The 13,586-nt window shown below is 50.1% G+C and overlaps 1 protein-coding gene across 11 annotated transcripts in view; it reads left to right on the forward strand.

The window, feature by feature from the left end:
• Positions 1–13,586, forward strand: part of DNM1 (dynamin 1) — a 62,985-nt gene that overhangs the window by 31,939 nt on the left and 17,460 nt on the right. For 5 of the 11 annotated variants that reach the window (XR_005009902.1, XM_036750613.1, XM_036750615.1 and 2 more), the window contains exons 9-14: positions 922–989; positions 4,341–4,479; positions 8,993–9,079; positions 9,460–9,530; positions 9,935–9,986; positions 10,443–10,454. Coding sequence is in view for 10 of the 11 variants with exons in the window: in XM_036750613.1 (XP_036606508.1) it covers positions 922–989; positions 4,341–4,479; positions 8,993–9,079; positions 9,460–9,530; positions 9,935–9,986; positions 10,443–10,454 (429 nt within the window). In the remaining variant the exon portion in view is untranslated. Of the gene's footprint in view, positions 1–921; positions 990–4,340; positions 4,480–5,992; positions 6,132–8,992; positions 9,080–9,459; positions 9,531–9,934; positions 9,987–10,442; positions 10,455–13,586 lie in introns of all 11 variants that reach the window. The other 6 variants (XM_036750614.1, XM_036750616.1, XM_036750618.1 and 3 more) reach the window with 2 other exon arrangements.

Below are 13,586 nucleotides of genomic sequence, written 5' to 3' on the forward strand. Positions count from 1 at the left end.
CACGAGAGTGATTTTAATGGGGTATTTAAGGGGGTGGGGGAAACCATCTCACACATATAAAATGGTAACTAAGCCCATAAGGCAGTATGTAATAAGTGCCAAAGGATGCTATTAAGAGTTCAAAGGAATGAGAGAACATGGTAGACCATAGTTCACAGAGGAAGAGGGATTTGAGCTAGGTCTTAATGGACCAACGTTACTATTCAGGTGTTTTTCGGTCATGACTCTTCATGACCCCTTTGGGGTTTTCTTGGCAGAGATATTAGAGTGATTTGCCATTTCCTTCTCCAGTTCGTTTTATAGATGAGGAAACTGAGGCAAGCAGGGTTAAGTGACTTGCTCAGGGTCACATAGCTAATAAGTGTCTGAGGCCAGATTTGAACTCAGGAGAGAGGAGTCTTCCTGACTCCAGGGCTGGACACTCAATCTACTGGGCCATTTAGCTGTCCTTGAGAGACCAATAGGACTTTGCTAAGTGGAGAGGAAGAGGAGGGCCTTCTTGACCCAGGGACAGTATCTTGTGTAGCTAGAGTCAGAGGGCCTAGGAGGGTCATCCTGCCTCTGCTGATTACTCTCTGTGTGACCTTGGGTAAGTTGTGTAAATTCTCTTCACTTTAGTTTTTTCATCTTTAAAAGCAATAGTTTAAGCTAGATGACCTCTATGTTCTTCTAGTTCTAAGTCTATCAGTCTTTAATTTGCACTGGTAAGGCATCTCTGAGACATGTCTCTCCAGGACAAGTAGTTGTGGCTAGAATTTAAGTCCTAAGGTCCTGGGTGCCCAGGATGCCAATGGAATGGTCATCCTGGTGGCCTTGACTATGTCCCATGGCCAGATAAAGGGGCTCTTTATTTCTCTTACCTGTTGTTTGGAGGGTCTGAGAAGCCCTCTGATGGGCTGTCCATTCCTTCCCTTTGTACAGATGGAGTTTGATGAAAAGGAGCTGAGGCGGGAGATCAGCTACGCTATCAAGAACATTCATGGCATCAGGCACGTAGAGGGATGGGGGTGGACACCTGAGGGTCTTGGGAGTCGAGAGGATATTGCTTCCTTTGACTGGCTGCTGGGAGAATGCTGGGGGGAGGGAGGTTCCAGGGACCCTGGATCACATTGAGCCTGGGGAGTTCACTTTGGGCATGTAAGGGAATTGGGAAGGAAGATACATCCCAAATAAATAGTCCTTTTTCTTCCTGCTGCACTGGGAGTCAGGATCCCTTGCAGGAACTTAGTTCTTGTCTGGGACCCTAGTCACACCAAGAACACTGATTTAATAGAATCAGAATTCTGGAAACTTCTAGATTTTTCTGTAGCCCCTAGAACTTATAGACCATCTAGGATAAGTACCTCATTTCATAGATGGGGAAACTGAGACCCAGAATAGGGAAGTGAATCACTCAAGTTCACATAGCCAGACAGTAGCAGAATCAGGATCAGATCCTCTAGCCCAGTGTTTTCTACTATATTATGCTCCTTCTTTCCCAGTTCTCCCCAGACCCAATCCTGAGGAAATGAGATGGGAGATGTCAGAGGTGGAAGAAGAATATGAATTCATCTTTCACCCTCTATCTTGACTTTTCTTCTTCCCTCCCTGTCCCATCCTGTCCCCTTCCCAGCACCTTCCTCTCAAGTGGTAAGAGAAAGGAAAGGGCCTAGGGAGGACTGAGAGTGGGTTGTGCAATCTCTGTTGGGGGGGCCACTCATGAGTAGTCAGAGGGGCTGGGCAGGACCCCCCCACCTCCAGGATGTGGGGCTACTGAGGTATAGAGCTGGGGAACCTGTGGCCTGGAGGCCACATGTGGCCCTCTAGGTCCTTGGGTTCAGACTTTGACTGAATCTAAACTTCACAGAACAAATCCCCCTAATGAAAGGATCTGTCCTGTAAAACTTGGACTCAGCAAAAGGCTGCACTTGAGGACCTAGAAAGCTGTATGTGGCCTTGAGACTGAAGGTTCCCCACCCCTGTACCTGGAAGCTCAGGTTGCTTTGAGCTCTTTGCAAGTTGTGCTGGCTTCCCTAGATCACTGGGATAGTTCTCTGCAAGAATTTCACTCAAACTATAGTCAGGCCAAATCGGGCATCTGTCCCTAGAACACGAGTCCTAAGCCTGCTGGAGAAAGCGACTGGTTGAAAGTTTGCTGTGAACACGGGGAGATAGAAGGTCTGCTTATTCCTCCCCCTGGAGCCCACCCATCTGACAGTGTTGGGGAACCTTTGCTCAGGCCTCAAAGTGGAGTTCCAGGACACTCAAGCCACTTGGGGGCCCCACAGGGATCTTAGGGATCGGTTATGTCGTTCTTGGGGTCATTGGGGGGCAGGGTAAGGTAGAGAAGTCATTGCTGCTTCCAGTCTCCCTTATTTCCTCTCCTGGGGAAAGTGCTAATTCCCCCCATGGGGCCCAAGCTCTGTCCTAGCCTCATCTACTCGTTTTTGCTTCCCAAGCCAGGGCCCATAGTTTCCCCTCTTTAGGCTCTGGCCCTGGGATGTGCTGAGTCCCTGTTCCCAAGAGCTAATTGTTAAATTTCAGTGTGAGCATTTATACCTCAAATCATCAAAGGCTATAAATCAGGACTTGATTGACTGTTTTGTTGATTGTTTAGTCTTAAGAAAGTGATGGGGGCAGCTAGGTGGCGCAGTGAGTAGAGCACCGGCCCTGGAGTCAGGAGGACCTGAGTTCAAAGCTGGCCTTGGACACTTGACACATGCGCTAGCTGTGTGACCTTGGGCAAGTCACTTAACCCCAATTGCCCTGCCTTCCCCCCTCAAAAAAAAAAAGAAAAAAAGAAAAGAAAGTGATGGAGAAGATGTTAATAATTTACATTAAACTTAAAAGTGTGTCATGTTTACACTTTGCAATCCCACCCTGGAGCTGGCTGTTAAACATTTAACTACACACTACATCTCTTCATCTGAGTAGGAGTCAGGGAAAGGAGGGCATTCTTGTTTTACTTAAGGATTAGGTTCCATTAGGAGCCCATATTTACATATAATCTGCATAATATCCATTCTTCCTCTTAAGACTAGGAAATGCCCTCATAGAATGATATTCGACTGGTTCTGGTCCAAACTGAAACCCCTCATTTGATGGATGAGGAAATGAGGCCCCAAGACGGGTCTTAAGAAACCGATATTCATCTACAACTTAAGGTTTGCCAAGCACTCTCTTTATAATGACCCATAAGGGAGATTCTCCTACTTTGTAGATATGGAAACAGGCTTTAAAAAGTCAAGCAACTTTTGTCAAGGGTGAGACAAAATTCAAACTTAAGTCTTTTGACTCCCAAGTCCCACACTGTTTTTCACTAGAATTTCTTCTCAATATCAACCAGCAAGTTAGCAGCAGAGCAGAAGCTCAACTCTTTTTTGGGGGCGGAGGGGGGGGGGAGGCAATCAGAGTTAAGTGACTTGCCCAGGGTCATACAGCTAATACGTATCTGAGGTCAAATTTGAACTCAGGTCCTTCTGACTCCAGGGCTAGCGCTCTATTCATTTCACCACCTAGCTGCCCCAAGAACTCAACTCTTTGTTTTTAATCTTTTCAAAATTCCCAGTTTTTCTCCTCCATCTCCTCCTTTCCTAAAGTACCTAACTCCTCTTAAATCAAGTTGGGCTAGTCAACATGGACAAATGACTCTATTTGTGTGACCTTAATAGCAATGCATAAGGAAGTAGCAGTCCCAGAATCAGAATATCAGAGCTGAACCATTGGGACAGAGAATGTCAGCTGAAAGGGACTTAGGAACACAGAATGTCAGAGCTAGAGGGACCTTGGAACAGAGAATGTCAGAGCTGGAAGGGACTTTGGGACAGAGAATGTCAGAGCTGGAAGGGACTTAGAAACACAGAATGTCAGAGCTAGAGGGACCTTGGGACAGAGAATGTCAGGGCTAGAAGGGACCTTGGGACAAAGAATGTCAGAGCTGGAAGGGACCTTGGGACAAAGAATGTCAGAGCTGGAAGGGACCTTGGGACAGAGAATGTCAGAGCTGGAGGGGACCTTGGGACAGAGAATGTCAGAGCTGGAGGGACCTTAGGACAGAGAACGTCAGAGCTGGAGGGACCTTGGGACAGAGAACGTCAGAGCTGGTGGGACCTTGGGACAGAAAATGGCAGAGCTGGAGGGACCTTGGGACAGAAAATGGCAGAGCTGGAGGGACCTTGGGACAGAGAATGGCAGAGCTAGAAGGGAGCTTAAGTTACCTCATTGGCCAAGAGGGTGGAAGGGTTCTGCTAAGGGAACGTATACAGTGGTGGTGGGGGGAAATAAGCCCTTTCTCCTCTAAGTGGGACCCTGTTTGTAATGCTATCCCCTTCTCCCTGCCCTATCTGCCCCTGGGCTTTTAGAACGGGGCTGTTCACCCCTGATATGGCTTTTGAAACCATCGTGAAAAAGCAGGTGAAGAAGATCCGAGAGCCCTGTCTGAAATGTGTGGACATGGTCATTTCGGAGTTAATCAATACCGTTAGACAGTGCACCAAGAAGGTAACCAGGCCACAGCATGGTGCCAGCCTCCCTCTTACCCGCCTGTATTCCCCCTTCATCCTGCACTGCAGCCAGATGCCCACCTTCACTCCCACACCACCCTCACCCTTTTCGGTAGCATGTTCAGACCCCTCTGGGGTATGTGTGTGTGGGGCAGCTGGGTTGATTGGGGAGCAGAGACAGACAGCTGTGGACTGCCCAGCTTTAACTCTATTGGGACAGAAGAACAGGGCCAGCACTTTCTGGGCACTTCCTGTGCCCAGGAATTCTTTGGGGCCCATAGAACTAAAGGGCCTGAACTTGAGATCATTAATCTGTTTGGCAGGGAATGAACAGCTTTTCTGATAACTACCTCTAATGGGGTGAGGCTAGCATCTGGGATTCAGAGATATCTGCACATCAGAGACTTTGCTGTGGGAAAAAGATCCTTGGGTTGTCAGTGGGCACTAGCAACGGGGCAGCTGAACCTCCTCTAAGTGCCCAGCACATGGGAGCATCTGTAAGAGAGGGAAGGGGGAAGGGGACAGACAGCAGGGACACTAGACTGGAGGTGAGCATCTGGAGGGGCCCTGAGCTGTAGCTAGAGGTGAGGCAGACTTCAGCTACTGGAGCTTTTCTATAGAGAAACAATTCTAGTGGGTATGCACAGACGGGAGAGGCTGGAGGTTTCAGAATAAGCTCCCAAAAGAGGGAACAGAGATCTGGGGACTGCCAAGTGCCCCAGATCCCCCACTGTCCTTCCTTCTTACCCCTGACCACCATTCAGACCCCCTGCCTTGTGGACCTTTGCTTCTCTCCTTTCTTTCCATTCCTGCCCTCTTTCCTTCCCCTCCTCTCTCTGTTTCTCCTCCTCCATCTCTTTCTATTTTTTCTGAGCTGAGGACTCCAAGGCCCAGGGGGAGGTTAGGAATATCCCATGGGGAGAATGGGGATGAGAGGCGCTGTAGCAGGTTCAGATAGGAGAGGAGGACGTGGAAGGTAGGATGTAAGATTTGGCAGGTTGGTGGTATGTGTGAAACCTGGGCAGCACCAGTTGGAGCCCAGGAAGACCCAGGGGGGCAACACTGAGAAGGCTGGTACCTGAGTAGGAATATAGGATGAAAGGCTAAGAGTTTGCAGAAGGTACAGTCCTAGCTCCATGGAGACCCTATTTGGTCTTGTGGAACCAGACGTGAACGGTTTGGGTGGCATGGTGCCAGTGGCTTCCCAGGACAGGTGGGTGCACTCCTGAAGAAGCCTCTTTCCTTCAGCCCAGTGGCCTCCCCTGCTGCCCACCACAAAGCCCACAAAGCCCCCTGGTACTTGGTAGCACCTGGGGGGTGGGGCGGGAAAGATGAGTCTCATTTCTTACCTTTGCCTTGTGTCTCTCTTTCTCTCCCCCCTCTCTGTGTCTATGTCTCTCTCTCATCCCCTGTGGCTCTCCCTCCCCCCTAACCTCCCGGCCTCCCTGCTTGGTTCTGTCTCTCTTTTTCTTCCTCCTGGGCCTGCTGGCTGGGCTCCTCCCCGGGTGCAGAACGGGGCTCTTCACACCTGATCTTGCTTTTGAAGCCATAGTGAAAAAACAGGTGCAGAAGTTGAAGGAACCCACTCTCAAGTGTGTGGACATGGTAGTCAGTGAGCTCACGGCCACCATCAGAAAGTGTAGCGCAAAGGTAAAGATGGCGGCCCGATGCCAGGCCTCATGTGCTTATGCCCCCACCCTGGGCAGTCTCCTGTTGCCGCCGCCCCCATATGAGGGGCTCCTGTGCCCCTTTGTGCTGACACTACACTCATGCCCAAGTGTCTCTGAATGCCCATTTGTTATCTTGTACACCCACACAGCCCCTCTCTGCACACTCTTCCCACTTGGCCTGGCTAAAGAACACCCTTACCCACACTCAAACCCCGTGGCACCCTGGGGCCTGTGCCTACTGGCATCTGCCCTCTCACCTGCCTCCCCCTACCTCCATGCACTTCCCACGGCTCCTAGTGACTCCTGCCCAGCAGATCCTGGCACAGAAACAGAGAGAGCAGGGGCTGGGGGCGCTGCCCTCAGGTGAATAATTTCTGTCTTCCTCATTTTCTTTTTGCCCCTCGTCTCTCTGGCCTTTCAGTGCAAGGGGGTGGGATTGGGGGTGGAAATCACATTAAGGGGAGCCTTGAGCCGGGTAGGACACTTGGTGGTAAGAGGGACAGAAACTCTCTGGTCCCTGGTTTTTGAGCCCTAAACTCTTTATCCTTGGAGACGCTCCTCTGCTCCCATGTCACCCCACCCCTACCCTGCCAGTCCCCAAATGGGACCTGGGCCACAAGGGACCAGGAGAGGGAGCCACACACCACTCCAAAGGGACTGGCCAGGACAGCTGGCCCAGGTTTCAAAAGGAAATCCAAGACTGCCTACGGATTCCTGAGTCAAGGGCAGACCTGTATTCGGTGTCCCTTGCTCCTGATAAATAGGCTTCCATACCTCCATCCCAGGGGCTGAGGATCTTGGTGGGGGGAAATGTCCTTTGAGTCATCAAAGGCTTAGGTGAATGTGCCCGTATTTTAAAAGTCCCAGACTTAGCCTGATTTTGCAGCTTCCCCCACCCCCCCACGCCCTTGGCACAGCCCTAGATATATGTCCCACCAAGAAAACCCCAGCCTTCCCTAGTCATGGGGAAGTGGGTGGGAGAGGAGTTGGTTTGCGTAGCCTACCACTGGTGCGCTCTCTTTCTCTCTCTCTCTCTCTTTCTGTCTTTTCTGTCTTCTCTTCATTCTCTGCCTGTTCCCTCTCTGAACCCCTGCCTGCTTCTCCTCAACCTCTGCCCTCAGCTTGGCCCTTCTCTTTCTTTGGCCTCTGCCTGGGCAGGGCAGCCCCAATCCTCCTAATTCCTGACATGGAAAGAAGGTTTGGGTGGCAAAGATGAAAGAATCTTGTATGGGAAGGGGATGTGTGAGGGGCTAGAGCTATGACACAGCAGAAGAGGCGGGCATGGTTAGCTCTGGGGCATAGGCAGGACCCAGGGGTAGATAGATGGAAGATTCATTTGGTAAGAAGAGTGAGCCAGCCCTGTTATCCTCAGCTTTTCACCCACTATTTCACCCTCACAGTATGGCATTGGCTCAGTGACGACCCCTATTCCAAATGAGAAGTGATGGTCAATCTAAGTAGGATTAGCTTTGAGAGCCCCCATACTCTGCAGGGCCTTCTCCCCCTTGGGGGCTGGCCCAACGTGCTAGTGGCCTTTGGAGAGTGGTCTGCTCACCTAAAGGGACAAAGTAAGGGTTTATCCTCATTTGGGAGGTTGCCTAGGCTTTGGGTGAATGTGCCCAGAGGAGGAGGGGAAAAGGGACCTGCTCATAATGATGGAGGCCTAGAGGCTTCCCCCTTCCACGACTGCCCCACCGCCATCCCACGTGGTCCCATTAGCATATTCTTGCCCTTGCTGGGCCCCAGGTATCTCTAAAAACTGGGTTTCTCTCTAGAGTAGCTATATGCCCTGTTTCCTTAATGGAGAAGAAAGGGCTGAACCTGAGGAGAGGACAAAACATGAAGGCTCATGGGTCTAGAGCAGAGGATAGGTATGTCTTATAGGAGAGCTTATAAGGCACACGTGGGCCCTGCCTATAGGTGCCATCTGACTACCCTGCCGAAGGTGTTCAGGGACTCAGGGCATTTAGAATAGGGGCATGGGAAGGAAGGAGAGGCAGTGGCGGGCAAGGTGTGATAGAGTTCATGGCGAGGGCTGACGCTTGAGCCATGTCCCCATGGGGGTACTGCCCATGCTGCTGGCACCCCACTTGCGCATGTCCTGCTCCTCCCACCCCCAGGCTTTGGGTCTTCCTCTACACCTTTGCATGTCCTAGGCCCCCAGCTCTTGCATGTCCTCTTGTGATTGACAGTTACCCCTGTCTTGTGCCCATGGCCCTGGCTGCTCATACCTCCTGGCCTAGGCTGTTATTGATTGGAATTGGGGAGTGGTTCCTAGTCTGATTCTTTTCCCCAGTGCTTCCTCAACCCTTGACCCACCCTTGGCTTCAGTCTCTGGTCTGTATGTTCTCCCTCAAGGACCCCACAGGACGTAGGTGGTACTAAAGCCACTTTGCATGGCGTCAGTTTCCACTCTCCCTCATAGACTTCCTCAGTCTAAGATGGAAATCCCTAAGATGGCTGCTTCCAAGATGGCCACCAAGGAGGATGCTGGTTTCGGAGGTGTTTTTCCCCATGGGTTCTGTAAACCACCCCTCCATTCTCCTCTCCTAAAATGTCTTTGGGAGACTCTATGATGAACCTGGCACTTCACTTTGCCTTGGGATGTCGCCTTTGAAGGAAACATCTGCCTTATTCCAGCTTATTCCTCTAGCTCAGAGCCATCTAGCTATACCCCCTCCCCCACTGTACACTTGGGGTCTAGCCCCACAGGCACAGTGTTACCTAAGACAGACATTCTGCCTCAGGCCTGTCCCCCATGCCCATCAGGCCTTCCAGGGGGCACAGGGACATCCATGTCCATGTTCCCCTTGTGTACGTGGCTTTCTCCCCTGTCCCCAGCTCCAGCAGTACCCCCACTTGCGAGAAGAAATGGAACGCATCGTCACCACTCATATCCGTGAGCGAGAAGGGAAGACCAAGGACCAGGTGAGGCCCTTGCCAGTATCTCCTTCTCCCTTGGCTTCTACTCTTCTCCCTTCTTTCCACTGTGTTTTATTCTCTTGTACCTGAAATCTTCCCTTTCTATTCCTGCCCTGTTTTCCATTTCTTCTGTCTTTGTCTCACCCATTTCAGTACCTTTCTACCTCTCTCTTATCTTTCTTTGTCCATCTTCCCGTCTGTCCTTCCATCCCCTTCCTACCTTTCCACTCCACTCCATCCCTCCAAAGTCTTTCTTCTGTCTCTTTCCATTTGTCCCCTTCCCATCAGTCTATTCGTCCACCTTTCCATCTGTCTTTTTCTCTTTCCTCTCATTCATCCCTTTCTACCTCCATCATTCACCCTCTGACTTCTGTGCTTTCTCTCAGGTCATGCTTCTCATTGACATTGAATTGGCCTATATGAACACCAACCACGAAGACTTCATCGGCTTTGCTAAGTGAGTATTCCCCATCATCTGTAGGAGGCAATTGGCCTTTTACTTTGACCTGGGCCTTGACTACCTTCAGTCAGTCATCAAGCATTTATAAGTGCCTTCTATATGCCAGGCACTGGGCTACATGGTGTGGATACACATACGAAGAGGAACAATCCCTGCCCTCAGGGAGATTACTTTCTACTGACATACCAGGGAATGATGCTGGGTTGCAGGAGGGGGTGGACAGTGTTGGGGAGTCTCATCAAAAATCAAAGATGCACTCCATTTAAATCCTTTGAGTCTCATGCCCATGACACGGAATGAGAGAGGAGATCAATGAGGGCATCTGAGGGCATCTAACTCTGAAGAGAAGGCATGAGTTCTGAACCTCAGGCCTAAGGGAACTCCTCTTTTTTCCCTGCCAGTGCCCAACAGAGGAGCAGCCAGATGAATAAAAAAAAGACATCAGGGAACCAGGTAAGTGGTACCTATTTCTTGTCCTGCCAGGGGATGGGATCTAGCTTGGGTGGCTCCATCCCTAGAGCCTGGCATCCTCAGATACTCAGAGGGCATCAGAAATTTGGGACCAGAAGTTTCCAGACTGGTGGGTGCCCTACCCCAGAGTTGGTCCTTGGACTCTCAAGCTTTGTCACAGGGACTCCCCACTTTTTAATGGACCAATTGTCAAGTGCAGTCAAACTGGATAATCATAGCCCTAGACTGTGGGCCAGAGAGTCCAGGGCCTCCTTTGACCCAGGATAGCACCAAAAGGGCCCCTTGCCATGGCTAGTCAGCCCCAGGGAGAAGTTTAGGGTCTGGGAGCATGGCCTAGTGGCAGCCAGCAATGTGCCCTCTGACTGGGCAGCTCTCAAGTAATGGTCTTTCCTCTCTCCCCGATGCTCCATGGCGGTTGCTATGGTCACTTCTTTTCAGGACGAGATTTTGGTGAGTATCAGGACTGTCACTGTTTGGGGTTGGGGGGGATGTGGGGGACTTGTTTGGGGGAATTCCATTTGTGGGGAGGAGGAGCTAGGAGACAGCATAGTTACTGTGTGGCACAGGCCTTTGCCCCACCAGGGGTGTTACATCCCTATGTTTCCATCCAGTGCTCGTTGTGCTGGAGAAGGATAGAGAACAGGCAAACAACACCTTTACTGAATCCCTTGTGTGTTCCTAGGCCTGTGCTAGGCACTGAGAGACTTGGTAAAGATGTGTACAAAAGGGTCCCTGCCTTTAATAGTAATAACGAGTCATGGCTCTATAGTGCTTTAAAGTTTTCAAACCATTTTGCATATATTAACACATTTGGAATTTACATTCTGCTGGGGAGTGGGGGGGAAAAGACATAAAAATATGAAATGATAGATACCAGGTTAATGCAAGAGGTCCCCCCCATGTGCTGTGTTGGGCAGGTGCCCAACTGAGAGGGCTGGGCAAAAGGTGCTGCCACATTAGGAGAAGGGAGAGGCCACCAGGCCTCCAGGCCATCATCTATCAGGCCACCAGGCTTTGTTAAGGGGATGAAGTTGGAGCTAGGTCCCAAAAGATGGCTTGACTGCAGCTAGGAGAGAACTGATAGCCAAAGAGGAGAGACAGGACAACATGAGGTGCATCTAGGAGGGAGCCCGGGCTGGCTTTATACAGGGGAAGCTGGAGAAGATGTGGCTGGAAAGAAGGCCTGGGATGCCGTGTTACGGAAGGACTTAAATGGGGAGCCTGTGCCTTCTCCCTCATGCCACAAAGCACGGCACCTTCTCAAAGTCACATGACGCTCGGATGAGAGGGTTCGAGCCCTGGGAGGCGCAAGTGTCAAATACACTTGAGGAAGCAGGCTCAGGCTTGCCCCAGGCCACATGACCAGTGAGTGGCAGGGCTAGAGACACCATCCCTAGCGTCCTGCCACAAAGCCTAGCACTCCTTCCGCGGTCGAACCCTTCTTAACTAACATACGTTGATGAGAAGTCTTGATGGCCTGGGTCTGGGACTTGTTTTCTTTTGGGGATCATTCTTTCCCCTTCCCCTAGGGGTGCCAGTGAGAAAGAACAGGGCACAAGAGAAGCACTTTGAGTCTCTAAGAAGAGGCTGCAGGAACCTGAGGCCAACTTTCATTTATTGAAGGTCCTCCTCTCATCATTAGAGGAGAGGGTCCTCCCCCGAAGATCCCTGGGGGCTTTCCTACCCGCCCTGGGACTTTTGGGTACTTTCCTGTCTATGGGAAAGTACAGACTGTCTTGAATATATTAGTGAGAAGATGAGGTGGGAAGTAGGGGCTTCTCCAGGCAGAGAGAAGGGATCTTGTGCACTACAGGGTCTCACTTTCCAAGGGCTGCCATTAATTGCCTTCAACTGACCTGAAAGAGACTGAGGGCTAGCTGGGCTTGCCCTCGGATACCTTCTGCCAACCTAAAGTGAGAAATCTATCCCTTAAGCCCCCCCCCCAACCCCTGCCAAAAAAAGAAAAAGAACAGATTATAGGTTCTAACTCCCTGAGCCAATATATATAACCCATTTCTAGATATAAGGCAGTTTAACTCAATTCAGTGAGCATCAAGCATTTTCTGTATAAAGACTAGCATTCAGAGTCTAGTAGGGGATGTGACACCTATTCAGATTGGACAAAATAATACTTGTTGCATATATAAGAAAAGTTCAAAATAGATTGCTGTGGGTTTTGAGGGAGGAGTTTATTGTCAATGGGGAGGGGAGCAGGAAATAGGGGAAGGCTTCATGGATATGGTGGTATTTGAGCAGGACTGAAAGGATAGCTAGGTTTTCATATTGGATAGAAGGCGGGGAGGGCTGGGTTGAAATGGGGAGAGAGGAGTAGGGCATTCTGGGAGGTGTGTGTGTGTGTGTGTGTGTGTGTGTGTGTGTGTTTGCGCTCGAGTGCCTGCGCCCGCACACTCGCTCAGTGAAACACCAATGGGCAGTGGTGACCTTTCTTGAGATAAAAAGACTTCCATGCCTAAGTAAATATGTATCACAATATATCCTCAGCATTTAGCCCTCAGTATACAAATGGATCAGGATTAGGGTTGGAGGAAGGGGAACATATGGGAAAGGAATCAGGTCCCTTAGGGTCCCAGGCCTTGGTTCCTTCTCCCTCTCCCATCCACTACCTGACTGCCTCCCCCGCCCCACCCCAATGAGTTCTGTTATAAGAAATTCTAAAGTGAGATGACTTGGGGACAATCTCTGGCCAAGCCCTTGGCCTCTATTTCTCCTCTACTCAATCTTTGGGCAGATCATGTTTCTGTCTTAGGAACGTAGAATCTTAGGGTCTGAAAGTATCCTGGATGTCATCTACTCCAACCTCCTATCCAGTGCAGGAATGCCCTCTACAGAATCCCTGACTGGTTGTTATTCAACCTCTGTTTGAGCGCTTCCAGTGATGGGGAACTCATTATCTCATGAGGCCAGCCCTCTTTACTTCTAGCCAGCTCTGATGGTTAAAAAACTCTTTATTACAAGTTTAAACATGCCGCCTGTGATTTTTACTTTAATGGTCACCAATCTCTATGAAAATCTTGGATAGGCATGACTTAAACTAGATAGTCCTCCAGTAGCGGGGATGGGACAACTCAAGGGCATATTTTGAACTTCATGATTCAGCCTTGACTGAATGAACACAACCTACTATAGGCAAAGCATTGTGAGCTTTCTAAAAGTAAATACGATGAACCTCTCCAGGAACTTATAGCTTAGAAAGGGGGAGTAGACATCAATCACCCGAATCACTAATAGTGCAGTGTTTGGCAAGTGTACTCTGAAGGCTGTGGGTTCCCTCTTACTGGAGGTTGTTAATGATGGTTCTCTGAGGGATGATGTATGAATTAGTCTAGATGGTGGCAGAGGCCTCATCCACAGTGGAGATCTAATACCAGAGACAGACAAAGGCCCCCCCGTCTTGAAAGCTGGTGGAAGGTAAAGAGAATATCCAACTGTGGGGATCAAGGAAGGTTTCATGACAGTTCTGGCCTTGGAGTTGGATCTTGGAGAACTAAGTTCATCTGGAAGACGCCTCAAAGGCCATACAGTCCATGTGTCCTTCTGCAAATGAGCAAACTGTGTCCCAAA

The sequence above is a fragment of the Trichosurus vulpecula genome, chromosome 3 (genome assembly GCF_011100635.1).
Source record: "Trichosurus vulpecula isolate mTriVul1 chromosome 3, mTriVul1.pri, whole genome shotgun sequence".
NCBI classification, from domain to species: domain Eukaryota; kingdom Metazoa; phylum Chordata; class Mammalia; order Diprotodontia; family Phalangeridae; genus Trichosurus; species Trichosurus vulpecula.